This window comes from Rhinatrema bivittatum, chromosome 3 (assembly GCF_901001135.1).
Source record: "Rhinatrema bivittatum chromosome 3, aRhiBiv1.1, whole genome shotgun sequence".
Classification (NCBI taxonomy): Eukaryota; Metazoa; Chordata; class Amphibia; order Gymnophiona; family Rhinatrematidae; genus Rhinatrema; species Rhinatrema bivittatum.
Genome location: NC_042617.1, coordinates 108,498,146 through 108,524,578, shown reverse-complemented (window position 1 = coordinate 108,524,578; position 26,433 = coordinate 108,498,146). Strand labels below are relative to the sequence as shown.

The 26,433-nt window shown below is 43.0% G+C and overlaps 1 protein-coding gene across 1 annotated transcript in view; it reads left to right on the top strand.

Annotated features, from left to right (window-relative positions):
- KIF16B (kinesin family member 16B) overlaps window positions 1-26,433 on the top strand; it is a 742,061-nt gene that overhangs the window by 174,298 nt on the left and 541,330 nt on the right. Inside the window, 1 exon segment of the mRNA XM_029596778.1 lies at window positions 9,735-9,844. Coding sequence (XP_029452638.1) covers window positions 9,735-9,844 — 110 coding nt within the window.

Genomic DNA, 26,433 nt, shown 5'->3' with positions numbered 1-26,433 from the left:
GGGGAGTATTTTTTCACAGAAAAGGTAGTGGATGTGTGGAATGTCCTCGTGGAGCAGTTGCTGAAGTTTAAAACGTTGGACTTCAAGAAGGCATAGAAATAGCACAGAAGATTCTCACTTGCAAAAGAAAAAAAAGAAAAAGTGGACAGAGGAAGCTCAATCTAGTGGCCCGTGTTTAAAGTGTCCCACTCTAATGATTCAACCACAAGTATTGAGGCTGCCAGAATGAATTGCAAGTGAGTAATATGACATGTTAGAAATTCTAGCAGAAATGCTTACAGCCAGGTCTGCAATGATAGGTAGATAGCCAGGTCTGCGGCGCTAGAATTAGCTAGTAACTATGTCTGTCTAGTAGACTGTAAGCACAGTAATAACTAAAAGCCCTAGTGGAAACAGAAGTGCTCACATTGCTGGGTCTGGCAGGCTACACAGGGGACTTCGGAGGCTTGATGCTTGTGCAACAGCCATGCTAGTATTAGTAAGTATTTCGAATATTATGAAGCCCCGTGTTTAGATATAGGAAGGGAGTGGTGCGCGATATGAAGTAAATGGGAGCATCATTTTGTATGGTCATTTACCCATGGTGGTAGAGTAGAAAGGAGGACGATAACAAAATAGTATTGGATAAGGATTCATATCTTACAAGCAGTCATGCTCTATAAATGGCAGCTGGAATATATCCTTAGCAGTATGGACAGGAATAACTGGGCAGAGTAAGTGTGTAGGGTGGTCTTTCCTGCTGTTGTCTACTGTACTACTGTATTTGCATTTGGATTTTGGATTTACGTAGTTGCCTTTCCTAATATGTGCTCAAGGCGAGTCACAGTCAGGGACAACCGATGTGAGGTTACTAAACAAATGTCGGTATATAAAAACAACAAATAAATAAATAAATAAAAAATCTTCCTGCCCCAAAAGGCTTACAGTCTTTACCTAAGGCACTTGGAGGGTGTAGTGACTTTCCCAAGGTACATCAGTGGGAGAAGTGGTATTTGAACCCTGGCATTCCTAGTTCTCAGGCTGCTGCTCTTCCACTAGGTGGCTTCTTCTCATGATTTGTACAAATTTTTGTTTTTAAGATCATTATGGGGCGGATTTTAAAACCCCTGTGCGCTGGCAGCCTATTTTGCATAGGCTGCCGGCGCGCGCAGAGCCCCGGGACGCATGTAAGTCCCGGGGCTTTTTAAAAGGGGCGTGTCGGAGGCGCGCCTAAAATGACGCGGCTTTTCGGGGGCATGACGCATCATTTGGGGGGCGGGCCCGGGGGCGTGGCGCCGGCCCGGGGCGTGGTCGAGGCCTCCGGACCAGCCCCCGGGTCGGATGATGGCGCGCCAGCAGTCCGCTGGCGCGCGTAGATTTACGTCTGCTTCTGGCAGGCGTAAATCGTGAAATAAAGGTGGGGGGGGGGGGGGGGTTTAGATAGGGCCGGGGGGGGGTGGGTTAGATAGGGGAAGGTGGGGGGAGGGCGAAGGAAAGTTCCCTCCGAGGCCGCTCCGAAATCGGAGCGGCCTCGGAGGGAACAGACAGCGCGCGCTGGGCTCAGCGCGCACAGGTTGCACAAATGTGCACCCCCTTGCGCGCGCCGACCCCGGATTTTATAAGATACGCGCGGCTACGCGCGTATCTTATAAAATCCAGCGTACTTTTGTTTGCGCCTGGTGCTCGAACAAAAGTACGCGATCGCATATTTTTTGAAGATCTACCTCTATATGAGAAAATGTTACTTAATATTGAATTTTTTCTGAGGTATTTTAAGGAATCATGAGCATGTAGGGGTGTGAAGTTCATAGAAAATGTTACTATCATGATACAATGTTGCTGTTCCTGATCTGCATCAGCCTAATGCCACATCTCCCCTCTGTGCAGAAATCAGCAAGAGCTGAGAACTCAGAGAATGGAGATAGGGTGTTTGCAGTAAGTCAGTTATTTGACTGAGTAAACTTTCCCAGCAAATAGAACCAAGATGCATACATGTCTATTGATCTTTCAATTTGAATCTGTTCCCTGTTTTGTTGTATTTTTTTTTCCTGTTTAACTTTTATTACATTTTACAAACTAAAACTTATATGATACAGCTGAGCACACAAACATTGAAAGGAATAATAAATTGTATTAATTAATTCCATTTCAACTGTCTTCATATTCAGTATCAGTTCCATTCAGTTTATTGGAGTGGCGAAACAAAGGCTACAAGGAAAAAAAACATGTCAAACATAAAAGTTTATTTTGAGCTTCACCAAAGTGATAGTTTGCTACTTTCAGTTTTAATTTCCTTGTACTGATGCAGTACAGTTTTAGACCTAGACCTAGATTCATCATTTTGCTATATATTTTGCATGAATAGCGTCTGCGCTTAAAAAAAAAAAAAAAAAAAAAAAAGGGGGGGGGGCATGGTTAGGGTAATTTTTGGGCTGCTCCTGGGGAGAGAGAAAGAGAGAGAGAGAGAGAGCCTCTTTATAAGACTCTCATATAAGTAAACTATTTATACCACTTATTCGAGGGGCAACTAGTAACCCGAAGTGAGGTTTTGGGTGGTGGCCTAGGTTTTGGGGCAGTTTTACATGCACAGTCACAGGTACGAACAGCACATTACACGTCAGTGAAGACTGGATGTGATTTGGAGTAAAGAAAGGTACACAAAGATGAGATTTGTACAATGTACTCGCGACCTAGCGTGATATCAGCTAGGTAGAGAGTGCATCAAACTAGGTCGAGAGTACAATGCATAAATCCTATCTTTGTGTACCTTTCCTCACTCCAAATCACACCCAGTCTTTGCTAATGTGTACTGTGCTGTTCGTACTTGTGACTATGCATATAAAACTGCCCCCAAAGCCTAGACCACCACTAAAACCTCACCTCGAGTTACTAGTTGCTCCGCCTACAGTGGTATAAAAATTTGACTAATTTGTGTGCCTCCCCAGAGTCAGTCTCTCTCTCTCTCTTTCTCTCCCCCCCCCCCCCCTTGAAACGGGATTTGTGATTTTTAGCTCAAATCCCTTTTCGGCATATTGTATAGCATAACACTATGAAAAAGGTGTAGTTATTTCCAGTGTTAAAACCTGTGATAACCTGCATTAAGCTATCGCACACAACGCTAAGCACCCCTCATTTCAATTTTCTCCGCCCTAAATCCATCCAAACTCCTCCAATTCTGGAAAAATTGTTAAATTTGCATACATATCTCGCAATGTGTTATTTATCATGGGCGTTAGGGCGTTATCATGGGCTAACTAACGTGATTTGATGAATGACCCCCTTAAATAAAATTAGAAAACCTTAATGGGAACCTGTGAAAGATGAATCATTATAAAGTAAAAATCTCCAGCTTGGAGAAGAGACGACTGAGGGGGGGATATGATAGAGGTGTTTAAAATCATGAGAGGTCTAGAACGGGTAGATGTGAATCGGTTATTTACTCTTTCGGATAGTAGAAGGACTAGGGGACACTCCATGAAGTTAGCATGGGGCACATTTAAAACTAATCGGAGAAAGTTCTTTTTTACTCAACGCACAATTAAACTCTGGAATTTGTTGCCAGAGAATGTGGTTAGTGCAGTTAGTATAGCTGTGTTTAAAAAAGGATTGGATAAGTTCTTGGAGGAGAAGTCCATTACCTGCTATTAAGTTCACTTAGAGAATAGCCACTGCCATTAGCAATGGTTACATGGAATAGACTTAGTTTTTGGGTACTTGCCAGGTTCTTATGGCCTGGATTGGCCACTGTTGGAAACAGGATGCTGGGCTTGATGGACCCTTGGTCTGACCCAGTATGGCATTTTCTTATGTTCTTATGTTCTCCATTGTCTGGCACCCAACCAATTAGAAAGTTCAACTAACCAGCATCTAGCAGCACACCCCTTTTTTTTAAACATTGTGAAACTGTATTAGGGCGGGGTCCTTTGAGAGCTAGAACAAGGGAGAGCTTTAGGGATGGGGAGAGAAAGTAAAAATGTTCCTACTTGGGCACACACCCTTGGAAGAGAGATCATCAGTGCGGGAGGGTAAGGCATGAACTGGAGGACAGGTCCCTGCTTCAGGATCACTTCTGCCACAACAAAGTGATGGTTTCCATCCAGTTGACCTTGCTCCTCCAAAGCAGCACAGGGGCTCTCAGACTGACTTCTCTACTATATCTCTGAACATCTCTGGTATATAACTTCTCTGCCTTAGTTCCTCCAAGTCTGCTATTTTGGCTGCCAGAGATCAAACTGGTTTTCTGAGAGCCAGAAGTTCTTTGCACTGGGTGCACAAAATCATACAAGCGGCACCCAGTGCAAAGAAGAATGGATAGCTCCACCTTGCTGCTAGACCTCTGATTGAATTTAATGTTGTTGAGGTATTAGTTATTTAAAGCTGTTTAAGAAATGGATATGCTTAATAAAATTTAGATTATTCTATGCTATCTTATGAATGATGTACAGTAGGATTAAAATTAGTTAATTACTAAAGCAGATAAGATGTAATAGATCAAATTGATAAACTAAAGAGTAACAAATCACCAAGACCAGATGGTATTCACAAGAGAGTTCAAAGATGAAATTGTAAACCTGTTACTAGTAATCTATAACCTATCATTTAAAACAGCCACTGTATCTGAAGACTGGACAGTAGCCAGTATATTGCCAAATTCAGAAAAAAAAGGGGTCTCTAGGGGTGATCCAGACCAGTGAGCTTGATGTTGGTGATGGGTAAAGTGGTAGAAGCTATTCTTAAAAACATTACTGGCAATATAGATAGACATGGCTTAATGGGGAAGGAGTCAACATGGTTTTAGCAAGGGGAAGTCTTACCTTACCAGTATTTTATGTTTTGAAAGTATAAGCATGAAAATAAAAGTGAGTCAATTGATAGTCTTTTTGGATTTTCAGAAGGCATTTGATAAAGTCCCTCTTCAGAATTTCCTTAAGAAATTAGTCATGGAATAGGAGATAGTGTCCTATTTTGGATTTGTAACTGGTTTAAAGAGAGGAAACGGAGAATGTCTAAATGGTCAGTCTTTTAAATAGAGAAAAGTGAATAGTGGAATGCTTAGGGATTTGTACTGGGACCAGTGTTTCACATTTTCATTAATGAGTTGGAAAATAGAGCAATGAGTGAGTTGGTCAAATCTGCAACTGACATACAATTATTCAAAGTTAAAACAGCAGTGGATTGTGAGGAACTGCAGAAAGACTGTACATGACTCAGAGGCTGAACATCCGAATCGCAGATGAAATTTAATGTGGACAAGTGCAAAAGGATGCACATAGGGAAAAATAATCCCAACTATAGGAGCACAATGCTGGTTTCTGTATTAGGATTTGCCACCCAGGACCTGTGAGTCCTTGTGGATAAATCATTGAAATCCTCAGCTCAGTGTGCAGAGGTGGTCAGAAAGGCAAATAGAATGTTAAGAATTATTCAGAGAAGAATGAAGAATAAAAAGGGCAATATAATGCCTCTATATCGATTGATGATGCTACTGTACATTGAGTATTGTGTGCAGTTCTGGTCACCCCCATCTCAAAAAAGACATAATGGAAAGAGAAAAGGGTCTGAGCAGGGCAGCAAAAATGATAAAGGGAATGGAGCAGCTTCCTTATAAATAGGGACATTCATTTCAGTTTTTATTTTATTCTTCCTGGGAATTTCAATGTTTTAACAAAAAAAACAAAAAAACAATTGGTGGAAATATTGTTGCGCTGGAGGTGGACCCTTGGCCTGGCGCAGGATTGGTCCGGCCCTCTGTGGGATCCCAGAGGGCGCCTGCCGCCAGGAGGCGGAGCACACTACGAGACAGAGGCTGACAGGAACTTCACCGATAATGGTCCGGGGGTTGAGCCTTTGGATTCCCGGACTGCCTGGGCTTAGGTGGGGGTCTCCTGGAGAGATGACGGAGAAGTGTGCCCACCAAGAGAAGAGGTGCACGGCTGTCAGTAAACAGGCGAGCTAGACCGGAACCGAGAATACCGAAAACCACTGGAACAAGACAGGAACTGAAGGTTTTCCGGGTAGGATAGGCAGCGCCTAGTGGTCCAGCTCGAAGAAGGCCATGGGTAGTGTCAAAGCAGGCAGGCCTGGTGATCACGGGAGGAGCGAAGAGAGTGTCCAAATGGAGTGCAAGGGTCAAAGCCAGGGTATCTGTCCGAGAATGGTCAGCCAAAGCGAGGGTCAGTTCCAGGTATCAGTTCGAGCGTGGTCAAAGGCAAGCAGAGGTCAGTACCAGGTATCAGTCCGAGAACGTACTACCTGGGTAGCAAGATGAGGAACAGAACTCAGGAAGGACCACTAGAACACAGGAGCAAGGCAGGAACACTGGAACAGGCACAGGAATGAGAACGGCAAACTAGCTCACACAGAAGTGATGATCCGATTGCCAAGGCGAGGGACCGAGGAGCGGGCCCTCGCTTAAATACTAGAGCTAGGTGATATTATCACTGTGTGCCGCAGAGCGGTTTCCCGCCCCGGCCCTTTAAAGGGCTGGGCGGTCCGCATGCCTAGGGGTGGATCTGACACCGAAGAGGACGCCGAGCCTCGTCGTGAGGAAAGCTGGGAGGTAGAAGTCCCGGAAGGGCCTGGGGACACCGCCGCACTGTGTCGTGGTCGCAGGAAACTAGCTGCGGCAGCGGGAGAGGTCGGACTGGGTCCCGCTGGAGCATGAGCGAGGTGAGCAGGTCCGGGCGCGGGCCTAGCATGGCTGGGACGCGCAACAAATATGACTTTGTTATAACAGACAGGAGAAAAATTCTTGCAAAAGTCATTTTGAAATTCCCAGGGAACGTAAAATAAAAACTTTAAATGAAGTTCCCTATTTGTGAAGAAAGGTGAATCAGGTTAGGACTCTTCAGCTTGGAAAAGAGATGACTGAGAGGGGGGATATGATAGAGGTTTATAAAATAATGAGTTGATGAAGGGTGAGAGACTGGTTGGAGACATCTTACCGTTCGTGCTGAGGGATTCCGGGGCAAGCGGTTACCTGCCTGACTCAATAGCGACCCGTCAGCTGTCAATCCGGTGACGTCAAGGGGCGGAGTCGGAGGTGGAACCAGGAAGCCCCATAAAATCAGGCCGTGAGCGGCGCGCTGTCGATGCCGGCGTGCCGCTTAAGGGGCGAGCGGTGTGTCAGGCTTAGCCTGGCTTTTGCCTTTTTGCCTGAAATTTCAACTTTGACGGACTGCACTTTTTAAGGTACTAACTTTCTCCTACCAGATTTCCCTGAGGGTTCATCTTGCGGGTTTGACTTGGCTATATAGTATAGAGTTGAAGCAGAGTAGATTTGTTGTTGTTAAGGGAATAGATTTCTTACTATGCCTCCTAAAAGGAAGGGGAAGGTGAGGGTGTTCCCCTCTCTCCCATTACCCTTACCCATACAGCAACAAATCAACCGCTTTATGATCTCGCCTATACCGAATAAGGTAGGAACTGGAGATCCTGATGTGCTAGTCCGTCAGGGAGAGCTGACTATGCCAGCAGAGGAGGCCTCCCTAAGTCCAAACACTGGACTACCACCTGTGCAGAGAATCGGGGAAGGGCTTATTGGAGAAGCTTCAGGAGTGTCCATCTCTTCCACCTCTGTAGCGGGAATATATGAAACCCGCAACATGGGTTTGGAATCACAGATAGCTGTGGGTATTGAAAATGAAACTCCAATAGGAGCAGTGGGTGGATTGGAGTTATCATCTCCCTCAACAGGGATTGAAAATCAACTGGCCAATGGAATACCCCCAATATCACTGACTAGTCCTGTGGTGGTAACATTAGACACTTTATGGGAGATGATGGCAGGAATGTTAAATAATATAAAAGGATTAGAGACTAAAGTGGATGTGCTTAGGTCTGGTAGCCAACAAGAATTTTATCAAATGCAAAAACAAATAAAGGATTCGTCAGATAGAATTAAAGCATTGGAATTAAGTAAAAAACAGAATCAAGAATTTCAACTAGCTGTGGTCAAGGAAAGGGAAAGTATAACTAAAAGAATTGAGAATCTCAAACAATGCCAAATGTTTAAATTTAAGATTTCAAAACTTCCCCAGAATAATTGGAGAAGTTCCATTAATTACCTTGAAAAAGTTTCTCATTGAAAACCTTGGCTTTGTAATCGAGGATTCTCCTGTGGTAATAAATTATTTTTTTTTACCTAAACCTAAGAATTTAGTGCTAGACGGATCAAATCAGATGTTTCAAGGAGACCTAACAAATTTTCTTGAAGATTCTTTAGCACAGGTGATTGATAGGGGAACTTTGCTGGTAACATTTTCAACGATAAATGATATTAGCATAACTATGAAAAGATATTTCAGTAAATACCCCATCAATTTCCTGGGAAAAGAAATAAAAGTGTTCCCAGACCTCGCACCATCCACTCAAGTCAGGCGGAAATCCTTTTTGGCTCTCTGCCAAGATGTTATTGCTTTAGTTTTTTCTTTTATGTTAAGATTTCCCTGTAAGTGTTTAATAAAAAAGCAAGATGAATTTTTTATGTTTTTCTAACCCGAGCAGTTAAAAAATTTCCTTGAGCAACGGAAGCCAACAACCTCATCCCCAGTGTCTAATAACAATAGTTAGAGATTAGGTTCTATGTATTAGCCCTTTATTTGGTAAAAATTATGGATGTATGCTCCCCTTGAATCTGTCATCCCGCACTCCTCTCATTATTGTTTTGATATGGTAATGGTTTAGATAAATATGTATTATATCTTACTTTATTTATATGTAGCATTATATGTTAAGATTTGTTATTTACTAAGCCATAATCTTTTCCTTTCTGTAAATCATTTGATTTTTTTTTTTTGATTTATTAGAAAAAACTCTATAAATAAAGAATTAAAAAAAATAAAATAATGAGTTAATGAAATGGGCAAATAGAGGATGGTTATTTACTTTTTCAAATAATTTTAAAGCAAGTGGAAGCTCTATGAAACTTAACAACCAGCAGATTTCAAACAAATTGTAGAAAGTATGTTTTCACTCCATGCACCATCAAGCTATGCAAGATAACTAGCATAACAGGGTTTAAAAGAGGTTTGGACTAGTTCCTGTCTCTGAGACAGGATGCTGGGCTCAGTGGACTGGCCTGACCCAGCAAAGCACATAGCTTATGTTCTTATGCATAGTCTTAACATAGCAGTGCCCTCAGTAAAGCTGCTATTTAAGTGGGCAGTAAGATATTTTCCTCTTCCACCTGTTAACTCAGTGGAACATAAACCATTGAGTGAAATTCCAGCATGAAAACTTGTAAAGTTTAGTGTGCAGGTTAGATAGCATAGCTCATAGGGGTGTTGACAGAGTTTTCAAAGTAACCAAAGTTGCACTTGTAAAAAAACAGTAACTGATTCTTTCTGGTTCTAGAAGGTTTTGAGAGATTATCAATATGTTGTTTGTATAATACAATACAGTCTTGATGTAATGGTATCATCAGTTATTAGGTCTGCCAGATTGCTTTCGTTATTAACCAGGAAAAGTGAACTGCCTGGAATAATGGCAACACAGGTAGGCTGGTACAGTGGAGTAGTGGAAGAGAAGAGTCATGGTAAAGGGATGAAGAAAAAAGATAATTCTGATTATGGAAGAGTACAACATTTTTTTTACTACTCTTCCATTTTATACCTGGAGTTTGATTTATCAAAGATTTCTTCCATTCTATGTCCATGGCAAAAATCTTGGATTAACTGTGCTCCTAGTTATGAGGTTTTATATGTTTTCATTATTTTGACAGTTTATAAATTTAAAACTTTTCCTTATGCTTACAGCTACCTGGAAATCTATAATGAACGAGTAAGAGACTTACTTAGGAGAAAGTCATCAAAAACATTTAATTTAAGAGTTCGAGAACATCCAAAAGAAGGACCTTATGTTGAGGGTAAGTATTTGAGCAATGTGTTTCTGTATAATGTGCATCTCAACTATTTTATTACGATTTTATTGTCTTTACCTATTGTTTTTATTTCCTTTGAAGGTCTGTCTTTATGCTTTAACTTAGCTGATTCTAATTATGACTTCTCCCATTATGTTCATTGCCTTAGGACATGGCGCAGGGCCAGTGTGCAGACACGACCATTAACCTGGCACTGTGTCCGGAGCTCTGCAGGCAGGCAGAGAGCGGTGGCGCACTTACCTGCAGTTAGCAGCAGCAATGCTTAATGCCGCGGTGATGGCGCCACGTGGTGTCGCGTCTGTTTGCGCTGCTGTGCGGTGACGTCATAACCACGGGACGGTGCGGGCCGATGACGTGGCGGGAAGACCCAAATGCTCGGGAGGTCATCCTGAAGGGAGGATTGGAGGGGGCACCCTGGAGAATGGGGGCGGCTCCAGCTCTAGGATGAATCCCATTGGGGGATTCAAAGTCCAGGGGTGGGCAAGTGCGTGGTTCTGGTGGCACTGGGAAAGTGAGCCTGGGACGCCGACGTTACATTCCCCTTTTCGGCTCCTGCTCCCAGTCCTGCGGCTGCTGCCTCATTGTTCTCCATCTTGCTGCGGTTGCTCAGATTCAATTAAATGTAACTTAATAGATTTAGTGATCCAGTCTGATTTGGTAATTTATCTAATTTAAAAAAAATAAAATAATAATTTTAATGAGAAACTTATATTTCTTGAATTCGGTGACAGTCTTAGGGAGATTCTTTAATATACCTAGCCTACCTTCCTTATCGATGCCCGGAGGCAGAGGAAAATCCTGGAAAGCCATTGCTCAAAGCCATCACTCACTCCAGCAAGGAGGGGCCGGGAGTGCTGCTCAACTGCCTGATGAATCAGGAGGTGCACGGCTAATGCTACCCTCTGGGGGGGGGAGGGTGGAGTATTGGAGGGGGCATGGTGGGTGACAGGTAAAAGGCAAGATGGGCAAGAAAGCTCCTGCAGCTGCATTGGACATGGGTGGGGCACAGCCAGATCTACTTATCCGAAAAGGGGGATTGGGATAAGGGCATGAAGCTGTGCGGGTTTCTGTTACCAGTGGTGGCCCAAATTTCCAGCAGCTAGCCCACCAGCTGGATGGCTGGGCACCTGGGGAGTCCCCTCTGGATAGCCGTGGCAGTTTCACCACATGGGGGGGGGGGGGAGGGTGGAGTCTAACTGGGGGAGCCCAGCACAGCTGCTATCCATCCCCCCTTTACCCCTGTACCACCATGAGAGCCCCCAGTGTGGAGGTGGGCGAGCCCACGCAGCAAGGATGGCAACCCTGGTGTTACAGTAGCGCACCCAATTTTTTCCCCAATATGCCAACGCAGAATTGACAGTTTGGGGGAAGTAGATTGAAATGGAATCGTTATGGTAACAGTAACCCAGTTTGGCATCCACGTAATATTCCTTCTAAAACTACGGTACAGCCATCGTGTGCTTACAACTATGGGCAGCTGAATGAGGCATGTTCAAAAATTACAACTGAAGTGTGCACAGACTCAAAACACGAGGGAAGCCTCTAGTTTAAGTACATTTTTATGGATTTATTTGTGAAATATGTGTGCGAGGAAGACTGTAGATCCTCCTCCTGTTTTTTGTTTTTTTTTTTAACTCCCAGAATAATGGTTCCAGTTTTGGAAGCTGTTTTTAAGACCCAAACCCTACTTTCATGTGATCCAAGTTCTGTTGATTGGCTTTGATGGGTTCTTTAGGTTTAATTTTTAAATATGCAGATGGTTAAAGCTGTTTTCAGTAAGTTGTCTTCTTAACAAGAAAATGATAGCTTTTGTCTATTAGTGGCAACTAATCAAATGGAAAATTGCTTTGTATTGGATCTGTATTTACATCTAACTAAAATACCTCTTATCTCTTTAAGTAGTAATTATATAAAAAGACTTTGTTGTACAATTTTTTTATCTGCAATTCATGGAATTTTCTTTTTCACATTCTCTCTCACACACATCGTATATATCTTACTATATACTCTCTTCCCTGAGCTCCTTGCTAAAAAGCTTCTGCATTTTTCAGAAAACTTTTCTGGAGGTAGGATCCCACATCACTTTATAACTAATCCAGACTAATCCCCATCAAAATTAGTAATGAGGATAATATTGTTAGAATGGTAGTTTTTCCTACTACTTTTTACATTTGGGTACTGAATTTGAACTCATTGTATGAAAGTTTGAATTGAAACCTTAAACATTACTGACATTAATTTAAAAGCAAATGCTTTTGCCTCACAAAGTGATACAATAATTTGCTCATCTACATGATCAATTTTATAAAACTGTACATTAAATCTCTTTATAAGCTATCAGCGAGCCAGGTTCTTTTAGAGGAATTTATACTATTTATTTATAACTTAATAAATAAAGATACAATCATACACATGCAGGACAAACAGCAACCGTAAAAAAAAGAAAAGAAAATACCGTACATACAAATTAAAAAAAAAAGAAAGAATTAGTTGCTACAGAGACCACAGTATAGTTGAAGGGCCCAGAAAACTAAGGAGAAAAAATAGACAAAACAAACTTAGTACTCTTTCTTATAGAACAACTATCTCCTCAAAATACAAAGTCAGCTAATACACTGCTAAACTCCACCATCTTCCAAATCACATTCAAAGCAAAGAAAAAGGAAAATCAATCATTACTAGTAGCTCTGGAATCAATAAAAGTGTGAAGTTGAGAAGGGTCAAAAAGCCAAATTTCTCTGTAGGAAATACAATCATAAATTTGCCGGGAAAATGTAAGAAAAAAAAAAAGCTCCCAGAGCCACAACCTCCTGACGTTTAAGAAGAAATCTTCTCTTCCTTTTTTGGGTAGCCCTACAAAAGTAAAAAAAATCCACATTTTAAAGCCCATGAACAGAATATGAGCAGAACGAAAATACTATCTGAGGACCAAATCTTGATCTTGCAGAGAGGCAAGGATCACTAGCAGTGTGGTTCTATGTGCCTCATCCCTAACATATGTCATGAAAGATACCAGACTTAAAACAAGAATAACTTATCTTTTATAATTTGCTAACCAAAGCATCATTCTTGTCCAAGCTTATTTCCCTCCACTTTTATCAAGTACACACATCATGACATGGCTATGTTTCAATGGTGCCCAGGACGCCTGTTTCTGGGGAAATATCTGGCAAACAATGCTATCAAAGAATTATCCATTGTGCTCCAATCCTGGGAATTTCAACCAGATAATTTTGCACTTACAGTTCCAAACCAAGTGAATCTTTCAACCAATCCAGAAAAAGATTGGCATGCAGTCACTCAAAAGGAAAACATCTTTGATGAAGGATGTGGCCATATAAGGAGTTCACATGATGGCAGAAAAAGACCATTATGGCCTGACTGATCTGCCTATCCACATCAATTATTCAGTTTTACTATCCCTACAACTCCCTCAGATCCTCTGTTTATCCCATGCCTTCTTGATTTCAGATCTAGTCTCCACCACCTCCACCGGGAGGCTTTCATGCATCCAGTACCCTCTCTGAAAAGAAATATTTCATTAGATTACTCTTGAGTCTACTGCCTTTCAGCCTCATCCCATGACCCTTCGTTCTAGAGCCTCCTTTCCTACAAAAGAGGCTCACCTCCTGTACATGGAATCCTTGGAGATATTTAAATGTCTGTATCATATCTGTCCCATTTCTCCTTTTCTCTAGGGTATACAAGTTTAGATCTTTAAATCTGTCCCCATATGCCTTAGGATGAAGACCATTAGCCATTTTAGTAGCCGCTGTCTGGACTGACGCCAACTGGTTAATATCCTTTTGAAGATGCGGTCTCCAGAACTGTATATAGGATTTCAATTGAGGACTTATGCAAGGTCAATATTACCTTCTTTTTTTTTTTTTTGCTTATCATTCCTCTCATTATGTACCCCAACATCTTTCTGGCTTTAGCCATCACCTCATCCAACCTTTTGACCATCTTGAGATCATAAGATATGATTGCTCCTATTTTCCACACTTCTTTCATGCTTAGAACATTTCACCCACTATACTGTACTTGCTTCTTGGGTTTTAGCACCCTAAATGCATAACTCTGCATTATTTTAGCATTACATTTTCACTGCCAGAATCTAGACCATTCTTTGAGCTTTATTTCTCTTCTCATGTTTTTCACACCTTCCTGGCTGTCTCCCTTGTTGCAGATTTTATCATTATCAGCAAAATGTCAAAGTTTTCCTGATAATGCTTGTGTAATGTTGTTCACAAAAATATTGAACAGAACTGATACAAGGACCGATCACTGTGGCATACTGTTAGTAACATCCCTTTCCTTGAGTGAACTCTATCGCTACTCTTTTTCATCTCCTAGTTGATCAGTTTCTAACTCAGTCAGTCAATTTAGGGCTCATACCAAAGGCACTCAGTTTATTTATAAATCACTTATGCAGAACTATGTCAAAGGCTTCACTGAAATCCAAGTACACTACATCTAGTGCTCTCCCTGATCCAACTCTCTGGTCATCCAATCAAAGAAGTTGGTCGTATTCATCTGATAATGCTACCTCTAATAAAACTATGCTGCCTCAGATCTTGTAATCCATTGGATTCAGGAAACTTCACTGTCCTCTATTTTAGCAATGATGTTTTTTTACTCACCACAAAGATAAGACTAACTGGCTTGTAGGTCCCCGTCTCCTCCTTATTTACACTTTTTTAAATAGGAACTACATTCCTCTGTTCCCACTCCTCTGGAACGTTTCCTGACTCTAAAGAAGCATTGAAAAGGTCAGTCAGCGGAGTTGCCAGAACTTTTCTAAGTTCCCTTAAAACCCTTGAATGTATCCCATCCACCCCAATCGTATAGTTGGCTCCTCATGAGCACAGTTTTGTGAAAACTGATTGAGATTTCTTTCCTTTTCAGTCCTATTTGTGTTCATTATATTTGATCCTGCTCCTGGCCCTTTACAGTGAGTGCCAAACAGAAATATTTATTAAGCAGTTTTTCTTTTTTTCTCATTAGTTTCTATATATGCTACTGCTTTCCCACTTTTGCATTTCCTCCGATCACTAACATATCTAAAAAAATGTTTTAAAAAAGGTGTTGCTCATTTTTCTTCCATTTGCTTCTTTGCATTCTTGACTATTTATTTATTTATTTATTTATTTATTTAATTTAAATAATGTTTCTATACTGCTTTTCCAAACAAGGTTTCCCAGCTCCTCTTAGCTTTTCCAGATATTGTCGCCTGTCTTCCTCTTTCTGTGATCTCCTGTAGTTTATGAATGATACTTTTTATCCTTATATTTTCATCTGCTACTTTAGAAAACCACAGTGGCCTCTCTTTCTTCTATCCTTTATTTACTTTCCCAACAAAAAGGTTGGTTGCCCTTACAATATTTTCTTTTAGTTTTGCCACTGCTCTTCTTCTTCCCTTATATTTTCCTACCCAGCTAATGACTGCTTAAGTTACCCCCCCATTTTATCAAAGTTAGTTTTCCGGAAGTTTAGTTCTAAGGGGCGTGACAAAGGGGTACTCCCCTTTGTGCACCCCTTAGTGCAATCCGGAGTGCCAGATCTATTTGGAAACTTAAAATATGTGCAAAAATGTCTGTTTCTTTAACATGTCTGTAACCTTCCCATGTTTGTAAACCATTGTGATGGCTTTATTTGAAAGCCAAATGACGGTATATAAAACCTTCTAAATAAATAAAATAAAAATAATAGCAGGTAATGGACTTCTCCAAGAACGTATCCAATCCTTCTTTAAACACAGCTACTGTAACTGCACTAACCACATCCTCTGGCAACAAATTCCAAAGTTTAATTGTGCGTTGAATGAAAAAGAACTTTCTCCGATTAGTTTTAAATGTGCCACATGCTAACTTCATGGAGTGCCCCCTAGTCATTCTATTATCTGAAAGAGCAAATAACCGATTCACATTAACCCATTCTAGACCTCTCATGATTTTAAATACCTCTATCATATCCCCCTCAGCCGTCTCTTCTCCAAGCTGAAAAGTCCAAACCTCTTTAGTCTTTCCTAATAGGGGAGCTATTCCATTCCCTTTATCATTTTGGTCGCCCTTCTCTGTACCTTCTCCATCGCAACTATGTCTTTTTTGAGATGCGGCGACCAGAATTGTACACAGTATTCAAGGTGTGGTCTCACCATGGAGCGATAGAGAGGCATTATGACATTTTCCGTTTTATTCACCATTCCCTTTCTAATAATTCCCAACATTCTGTTTGCTTTTTTGACTGCTGCAGCACACTGAACCAATGATTTCAATGTGTTATCTACTATGTTGCCTAGATCTCTTTCTTGGGTGGTAGCTCATACTATGGAACCTGACATTGTGTAACTATAGCATGGGTTATTTTTCCTTATATGCATCACCTTGCACTTATCCACATTAAATTTCATCTGCCATTTCGATGCCCAATTTTCCAGTCTCAGAAGGTGTTCCTGCAATTTATCACAATCTGCTTGTGATTTAACTACTCTGAACAATTTTGTATCATCTGCAAATTTGATTATCTCACTTGTTGTATTTCTTTCCAGATCATTTATAAATATATTGAAAAGTATGGGTCCCAATACAGTTCCCTGAGGCACTCCACTACCCACTCCCTTCCACTGAGAAAATTGTCCATTTAATCCTACTCTCTGTTTCCTGTCTTTTAGCCAGTTTGTAATCCACAAAAGGACATCACCACCTATCCCATGACTTTTTACTTTTCCTAGAAGCCTCTCATGAGGAACTTTGTCAAACGCCTTCTGAAAATCCAAATATTCTATATTTACCGGTTCACCTTTATCTACATGTTTATTAACTCCTTGAAAAAAGTGAAGCAGATTTGTGAGGCAAGACATGCCTTGGGTAAAGCCATGCTGACTTTGTTCCATGTCTTTCTATGTGTTCTGTGATTTTGATATTTAGAACACTTTCCACTATTTTTACTTGGATTTGAAATCAGGCTAACCGGTCTGTAGTTTCCCGGATCGCCCCTGGAGCCCTTTTTAAATATTGGGGTTACATTAGCCTCTCTCCAGTCTTCAGGTACAAGGGATGATTTTATTGATAGGGCACAAATTGTAACTAATAGATCTGAAATTTCATTTTTGAGTTCCTTCAGAACCCTGGGGTGTATAACATCTGGTCCAGGTGATTTACTACTCTTCCGTTTGTCAATTAGGCCTACCACATCTTTTAGGTTCACCGTGATTTGGTTCAATCCATCTGAATCATTACCCATGAAAACCTTCTCTGATACGGGTATTTCCCCAACATCCTCTTCAGTAAACACTGAAGCAAAAAAATCATTTAATCTTTTTGTGATGGCCTTATCTTCTCTAATTGCCCCTTTAACCCCTCTATCATCTAACGGTCCAACTGACTCCCTCACAGGCTTTCTGCTTCGGATATATTTAAAAAGTTTTTACTGTGAGTTTTTGCCTCTACGGTCAACTTCTTTTCAAATTCTCTCTTAGCCTGTCTTATCAATGTCGTATATTTAACTTGCCAACGCTTATGCTATTTTCTTCTGTTGGATCTTTCTTCCAATTTTTAAATGAAGATTTTCTGGCTAAAATAGCCTCTTCCACCTCATCTTTTAACCATGGCAGTAATCATTTCGCCTTTCTTCCACCTTTCTTAATGCGTGGAATACATCTGGACTGTGCTTCAAGGATGGTATTTTTTAACAATGTCCATGCCTCTTGCACAATTTTTACCTTTTTAGCTTCTCCTTTCAGTTTTTTCTAACTATTTTTCTCATTTTCTCAAATTTTCCCTTTTGAAAGTTTAGCACTAGAGCTGTGGATTTGCTTACTGTCCCCTATCCAGTCATTAATTCAAATTTGATCATATTGGGGCGGATTTTCAGAGCCCTGCTCGCCTAAATCCGCCCAAAATCGGGCGGATTTAGGCGAGCAGGGCCCTGCGCGCCGGAAAGCCTATTTTACATAGGCCTACCGGCGCGCGCAGAGCCCCGGGACTCGCGTAAGTCCCGGGGTTTTCGGAGGGGGCGTGTCGGGGGGCGTGTCGGGGGCGAGCCCGAACCGCGCGGCGTTTTCGGGGCGTGTCGGGAGCGTTCCGGGGGCGGGCCCGGGGGCGTGGCCGCGCCCTCCGGACCCGCCCCCAGGTCGCGTCCCGGCGCGCAGGAGGCCCGCTGACGCGCGGGGATTTACGCCTCCCTCTGGGAGGCGTAAATCCCCCGACAAAGGTAAGGGGGGGGTTTAGACAGGGCCGGGCGGGTGGGTTAGGTAGGGGAAGGGAGGGGAAGGTGAGGGGAGGGCAAAGGAAAGTTCCCTCCGAGGCCGCTCCGATTTCGAAGCGGCCTTGGAGGGAACGGGGGTAGGCTGCGCGGCTCGGCGCGCGCCGGCTATACAAAATCCATAGCCTTGCGCGCGCCGATCCAGGTTTTTAGCAGATACGCGCGGCTCCGCGCGTATCTACTAAAATCCAGCGTACTTTTGTTTGCGCCTGGAGCGCAAACAAAAGTAGGCTATTCGCGCTCCTTTTAAAATCCGCCCCATTATGATCACTATTGCCAAGCAGCCCCACCACCTCTCTCACCAAATCCTGTGCTCCACTTATATTTAGATCTGAAATTGCTTCCTCTCTCATCAGTTCCTGAACCAGTTGCTCCATAAAACTGTCATTTATTCCATCCAGGGACTTTATCTCTCTGTTATCTGAAAGAGTAAATAATGTCCTGATGTTACATTTACCCAGTCAGTATTGGAATAATTGAAATCTCCCATTATTACTGCATACCAATTTGTTTAGCTTCCCTAATTTCTCTTAGTATTTCACTGTCCGTCTCACCATCTTGGCCAGGTGGACGGTAGTATACTCCTATCACTATACTCTTCCCCAACACACAAGGGATTTCTACCCATAAAGATTCGATTGTGCATTTAGCCTCATGCAGAATCTTTATCCTGTTGGACTCTATGCCATCCCGGACATAAAGCGCCACCTCGCCTCCCAGATGCTACTCTCTGTCATTGAGATATAATTTGTACCCTGGTATGGTACTGTCCCATTGGTTATCCTCCTTCCACCATGTCTCTGAGATGCCAATTAAGTCTGTCATTCACTGCTATACATTCTAATTCTCCCATTTTACTTAGACTTCTGGCATTAGTATTCAAACATTTCAAAGTGTGTTTTTGTTTGTATTTTCATTCTGCTTTTTAATTGATAGGGATAAATTGGAATTTTTTTTAGCTCAGCTGAGTTTTTAATTACAGGCTCTAGGACTACTTTTCTTATTATTGGAACCTCACTGTTTGGATGCCCTAATTCTAATACATCAATAGTATCATTTGAAGATAACTCCGTCCATACCATGCGCTGCTGAGCGACTGTCTGTTTTCCCCTTTGTTCTAGTTTAAAAGCTGCTCTATTTCCTTTTCAAAGGTTAGCGCCAACAGTCTGGTTCCACCCTGGTTAAGGTGGAACCCATCCCTTCAGAAAAGACTCCTCCTTCCTCAAAAGGTTCCCCAGTTCGTTACAAAACTGAATCCCTCTTCCTTGCACCATTGTCTCATCCACGCATTGAGACTCCGGAGCTCTTCCTGCCTCTGGGGTCCTGCGCATGAAACAGGGAGCATTTCAGAGAATGCTACCCTGGAGGTTCTGGATTTCAGCTGTCTACGTAAGAGCCTAAATTTGGCTTCCAGAACATCCCTCCCACACTTTCCTATATCATTGGTGCCCACATGTACCATGACAGCTGGCTCCTCCCCAGCACCGTCTAAAATCCTATCTAGGTGATGCATGAGGTCCACCACCTTCGCACCAGGTAGGCATGTTACCAGGCGATCCTCACGCCCACCAGCCACCCAGCTCTCTACATTCCTAATAATCAAATCACTAACTATGACGGCCAACCTAACCCTTCCCTCCTGGGCAGTAGCACTGGGAGATATATTGTCGGTGCGAAAGGACAATGCACCACCTGGAGAGCAGGTCCTTGCTACAGAATACTTTCCTGCTGCACCAGGTTGATGCTCTTCGATCATGAGACCTTCTTCCTCCAAGGCAGCACCAGGGCTGCTGGTTTGAAGTTGGGACTTGGCTACTATGTCCCTGAAGGTCTCATCTATATACCTCTGTGTCTACCTCAGCTCCTCCAGGTCTGCTACTCTAGCTTCCAGAGATCGGACTCATTCTCTGAGAGACAGGATGTCTTTGCATCTGATGCACATGTACAACTTCTCACTGAGGGTAAAAAATCATACATGTGACACTCAATGCAAAAGACTGGGAGGCGCCCCTCTTTCTGCTGGACTGCTATACTTAACTTTTTTTTTTTTTCCCCAAGCAAAACTTACTGATTCCTTTCAGCCACCAGCAAGGTGATCCTCTCTTCTCAGTGCTTCCACTGGAAAGGTGTACTTCACCGAGAGCAGGCTAAAGAAGGTTCAGGAACAGATAAGGGACCTGTTAACCATTGCGTACCCCTTTGCGAGAAGTATCTCCAGTTGTTAGGCTCAATGATCTCAACAATTGGAGTAGTACCATAGGCAAGAGCCCGGATGAGGCTTCTGTAGGCCCAGCTGCTGGAGAATTTGTTACCTCAGAGCCAAGAATACAGCAGGGAGGATCCAGTTACCACATCAGGTCAGAAGGAGCATGCACTGGTGGTTCTCAGTGTACAACCGAGTTGGAGGAACTAGCCTGCAGACCCAACTGTGGACAGCAGTGACAACGGATGCAAGTTGCTAGAGGTGGGGGTGCACATTGTCAGGGGCAGGTAGCACAAAGAATTTGGTCCCAACAGGAATCGGCATACTCCAAGAATTGTCTCCTTAATCCACCTGGCAATGGAGCCATTGGTTGCTGCCTCACCTAATAAGATGAGGGCCATCTTATTAGCACTGGGCCACTTTCAGAGATAGCTGCAAGGCAAAGCAGTACAGATCCATTCAGACAATGCCATGGCATTGGCTTACATCAACAAGCAAGAAGGAACAGAGCAAGCCACTGGCAAAGGATACAGCCCTGATAATAGCAATGGCTGAGGCAGAGTTCCAGGAGGTCTCAGCAGTGCAATTAGTAGGAAAAGACTATATCCAGGCAGACGTTCTCAGCAGTCAATTGCTAGACCCAGGGAATCGAACTAGTGGAGGAGGTCTTCGGCTTAGTGATAAGGTCTTGGGGGCACCACAGTGGGATGGAAAGAATAAAAAATGCAAAGGCAAGAAATTCCTTCAGCCGCTGGAAGGAAGTGGGCTCCAGGGGCATAGATGTACTGGTATAGCAATGGCCAAAGAAAGAATTGCTGTATGTTTCCACCCTGGCCAATGGTAGGCATCATGATCAGAAGGATAGCATGATTCCTGAGCCTAGTCATCTTGGTGGTGCCAGATTGGCCAAGGAGACCATTGTATGTGGCCCTGGTAAGAAGGATGGTGCCAGAATCTATCAGCTTCAAGGTGGTCCCAGCACATCTCAAGCAGAGGCCAGTAGTTATGGAAAATCCACACAGGTTTTCGCTTATGACCTGGCTATTGAAAAGAAAATATTCAGGCAAAGGGGATAATCGAGCCAAGTAATTGTGACATTACTGAAAGCCAGGAAAAGAACCACATCATTAACATAAGGTGAATCTGGAAAATATTTAAAAATTGGTACAGTGGAAGAAGCATAGCCCCAGGAAAGGCAGAAGTGCCAGAGATACTGCAATTCCTATAGGAGGGCCTAGAAAAGGGCCTGGCAGTAAATACACTAAGAGTCCTAGTGGCAGCAATACCATGCTTTAGAGGTTAACTCAGAGGCAGGTCGGTGGCAGCTTATCCAGATGTGGCATGTTTTCTAATGGGGACAAAGCAGGTTCATCCGCTGTGCAAGAAGTGGTGCCGCCTTGGGACCTGAACCTTGCCCTGAGAACCGTGACCAGACTACCATTCGAACCACTGAGGGAAATTTCTCTGAAAGATCTAATGCTCAAAACAGTGATGCTGGTGGCAGTAGGCTCAGCCAGAAGGATATCTGAGTTACAAGTATGGTCATGCAGGGGCCTGTACTTGTCCCTCTCCAAGGAAAAAGTTACAATTAGGCCAGTGCTGGCCTTACCACCGAAGGTGGTATTAGAGTTCCACATTAATCAGCCCATTACATTGCCAGGCTTTAAGAAGACAAAGATTGTAGGGAAACTCAGAGACCTGAGACATTCTTAGACATTTGCAGAACTTTGCTACGATACCTGAAAGTGACCAATATGTTCAGAAGGTTAGGCTATTTATAGTATGCTCAGTTAAGAGGAAAAGTGAGGCAGCAACCAATGGCTCCATTGCCAGGTGGATTAAGGAGACAATAGCAACAGCCTACAGAATGAAACTGAAACCAGTACTAATTGGGCTAAGAGCTCACACCACAAGAGCACAGTTGGTGTTGTGGGTGGAATATAAGGCAATAGCTCCAATAGACATTTGCAAGGTAGCTACCTGGGCATTAGTGCATACACTCACAAGGCATAGATTGCACCTCCATGAGAGAAGAGAGACGAGATTTGTCACGGGGTCCTCAAACAGCTCTGGGTATCCCCACCTGAAAGAGAGGGCTTTGGTACATCCCATGAGTATAGTGGTAGGGCAGGATGATCAGGAAGGTTCAATTTGCTTCTTTCTTGCTAATTGCCTTTCCTGGAGTCCTGATAGACAAGTCTAAATCCCACCTGAGGAAAAAAATAAAGGGGGTGGGGGGGGGTAGGAGAAATATTAATAACTAATTGCACCTGCAGAACAAGGGCACAGTAGAGGGGGAACCCTGGGAAGTTTGGATGGAGGGGCACTCTCCTTATTTTACCATTTACTTTGTTTTGTTCATTTCTTTTTGTTAGAGACCAGCAGACAAACTTTTTAGTTGACTGATTTATTTGGCAGAGTGAGGACTCACCTAAGCAGCTGAAGAATTACAGGTGCTTTGGTGTGTCCCCACTGAAATAGGGAAAGGAGGGAGGCCTGGGAACCAGAAGGTAATGAGCCCTAGAGAGGGAAGCCAGGGAGAGGCTACAGGAGGAATAGCCTCAGATGACGTAGGTAGACATGTGAATAGCCAAAAAAAAAAAAGTGAAACGAATACATGAGAGTAATAAAAAAAAAAAAAAAAAACCCCAAAAAAACCCCCCAAGCTTGGGCAAAAGACTACTGACATTCTCCCTGCTGGGCTAGTCTATATATTGCCGATATCATGAGAAGAAGTGAAATGTTCTTCCCCTATTTGCTGGTAGGAGGGAGAATCCCATTAGTACACTGGTCTGTCAGGACTCCAGGAAAGGCAATTAGCAGGTAAGAACCTAATTGAACCTTTGATCTGATCTATGTGGAACCTAGTAGTATCATTCATGTCAGCATAGATGAGCAGCATCAGACAGTAGTCAATAGACTTGAGGATTTTTGCCAATTTCTCCATACTATCTTAGATTTTGGCACCCGGCAGATAACAGGTTTCCTGTGGAAACATGTCTGATCATGTCACCAACCACCAGTACTCTCTGCCTTCAAGGTGCAATGGTTTTTGAGCCTGCAGCTTTGGGGTTTGCATGCTTTGGTTCCTCATACTGGGTTGGTTTCTCCACCTCTATTTTCAGGCCTACATATCAGTTCTTCATCTCGAGAGACATCAGAGTTAGGGTGTAGAGTCTAATGACTAGTAATCTGGGTCCAGCAGTCATCTTCTGGTCTAGTTTCACCTTTCTCTTTCTCTGAGTTTTCCATCTTTGATGCTTCAGTAAGCATTTCATCAGTGTAGTCCTCATTCTCCCTGATGCGTCTCAATCTTGCGACCTTCTCTGAATTCCACCACCAGTTTCGTGAGGGAGTTGATCTGCAGACATCTTTTACAGTGAAGTGGTTCCTTCCTGTGGATCAGGACTTCAGTTTGGACAGCAATAGAAGTAATAATAAACTCAAACCGGTGAACATAGACATTCCCCCCAGATTTGAGATTGGTCTGTTCAAATCCCCGGATCTACAAATCTGCCTTGTTTACACCCCCCCCCCACCCCCGGCCTACTTGAACCCCTGTCCCCTGGTCCACTGCCCCAACCATTTGCAACCCTGCTCAAAAAACTACCATTGTCTTCAGGAAATCATGCTCCAGCGATGACCTAACCTTAGCTCTATCCAACTCCCTGTCCAAACTCGACTGCACCAATCCCGAAGATGCTCTTGCGTCGTGGAGCAGCCTCACCCACGACATTGCAAACAAGTTGTGTCCGATCACCAGTTGCGACTTGCACCCTTCTTCTAAAAACCTAAAACCTTGGTATATTGCTGAGTTAAAAACAATGAAAAATAAACTCAGACAGAGAGAGAGAATCTGGCGTAAAGACCCCTCTCCTCAACATGCCGCCAACTACAAATCTGCCCTTCACTGCTATAGACTCGCCACCCTCAAGTCCAAACGTGACTTTTACGCCTCTAAAATACATGCATATATGTTCAACCCCAAAGCCCTTTTCTCCTACGTTGCAAATCTCACCAAATCCGCCCCTCCCCTCCATCCCTGACAATGAAGCGAGCAATAAATGTGAATAGCTAGCACGCTACTTCCACAAAAAAAATAGCAAATATCCTCCTCAGATTCCCTCCTCCCACTCCCTCCGGCACAAGCATAACCTCTGCCATCCTTAACTCCCTTGACCTCACCTCCTCCAAGGAAATCAAATCAATTCTTAAAAAGATCAAACCCGCATCCCACCCAACAGATTCCATCCCCACTAAATCCCTCCTAACTATTCCGAACATCATTGCAAAACCACTCACCGACATCATCAACTGCTCCCTCTCCTCAGGCATAGTACCAAACACACTCAAGCATGCAGTGGTCAAACCCCTGCTCAAAAAACCTTCACTGGACCCCAATGATCCATCCAATTTCCGTCCTATTTCAAACCTCCCATTTATCTCCAAAATCATGGAAAAGGTTGTCAACTCCCAATTCATGGACTACCTTGAAATTAACAATATTCTACACCCTTCACAATTCGGATTCCGCAAGAACTTCAACACTGAAACTCTTCTACTCACTGTCACCGACCACCTCCTCAGAGGCATGGACCATGGCCACTGCTACATAATTGCCCTCCTTGACATCTCCTTGGCTTTCGATACAATAAGCCACAACCACCTCCTCTCCCGCCTATCGGACATAGACATTTCTGGTTCTGCCCTCCAATGGTTCACATCCTACCTATCCAACAGACAATTCTCAGTCAAAGTAGGCAACGCTGAATCCAATCACTACGCCCTCTCTCAAGAAGTACACCAAGGTTCCTCCTTCTCATCCACTTTATTCAATATCTATCTCACACCCCTCTGCCAGCTTCTATCCACCCTTGGTCTCAAATTCTACCTATACGCCGATGATGTCCAAATCATCATACCCATTCATGAATCTATCTCTGAATCTCTAAAATTCTGGGAGAAATGCCTAGCTTCCATTAATATCCTTCTCACAAATCTCCACCTTGCCTTAAACACCACCAAGACTGAACTGCTCTTCATGTCCCAACACCAAAGCCCCAGACCTGCCCTTACAAACAACTCGGCATTTAGCTCCATCTCCGCTCAGCACCATGTAAGAGACCTTGGTGTTCTGATTGACCAGCAACTGAACCTAAAAAAATACATCAGTGCAATTCTCAAGGAAGGTTTCTTCAAGCTCAAAGTCATGAAAAAACTAAAACCCCTACTCCATACCCATGATTTCCGTACCATCATTCAGGCCACCCTCTCATCCAAAATGGACTACTGCAACTCCCTACTCCTAGGTCTCCCCTATTCCACCTTAAAACTGCTCCAAATGCTCCAGAATGCGGTAGCAAGGACCATCACTAATGCCCGCAAATCTGATCACATCACCCCCATTCTGAAAGACCTTCATTGGCTCCCGATCCCCTCACGCATCCTCTATAAAACCCTCACTATTATGCACAAATCCATCTACCGTCACAACTCCAACTGGCTTGATGACCTGTTTCGCCTCGTAACCTCTAACCACTCCACTAGAGCAGCCAATAAAGGAACCTTCCACGTACCATCCCTCAAGAAGGCACACCTCACTTCTATGAGGGACAGAGCCTTCTCCATTGCTGGTCCTACCTGCTGGAACTCACTACCAACAAACCTCTGACTTGAACCCTGTACTTTCAAATTCAAAAATAAACTAAAGACCTGGCTCTTCAAACAGGCCTACCCTGATTATATCCCCTTTACCTTCAACCTCTCGATACAGCAATACCTGATCTGAACTCTTATATATAGGCTTGTATAAAGTTATGTTCTCACTGTTTACCTTTCTCCTTTCTTGTTGCCTTTTGCCGGCAAATTTCTCTTCATTGTACTATGTAGCTCCCTCCCATGTACCTGTTTGATGTAATTTCCACCTCAGTTCTGATGTAAACCGGAATGATGTACCACTAATACCGGTATAGAAAAGTTTTTAAATAAATAAATAACAACGGTGAGAGCTTTGGCAATACGATGTTGGGTGCTTCTGGTACCTGTTGAATATATAACATATATATTAAAGAATACAATCACTACCAAAGAAGTAAAGTGCTTCATA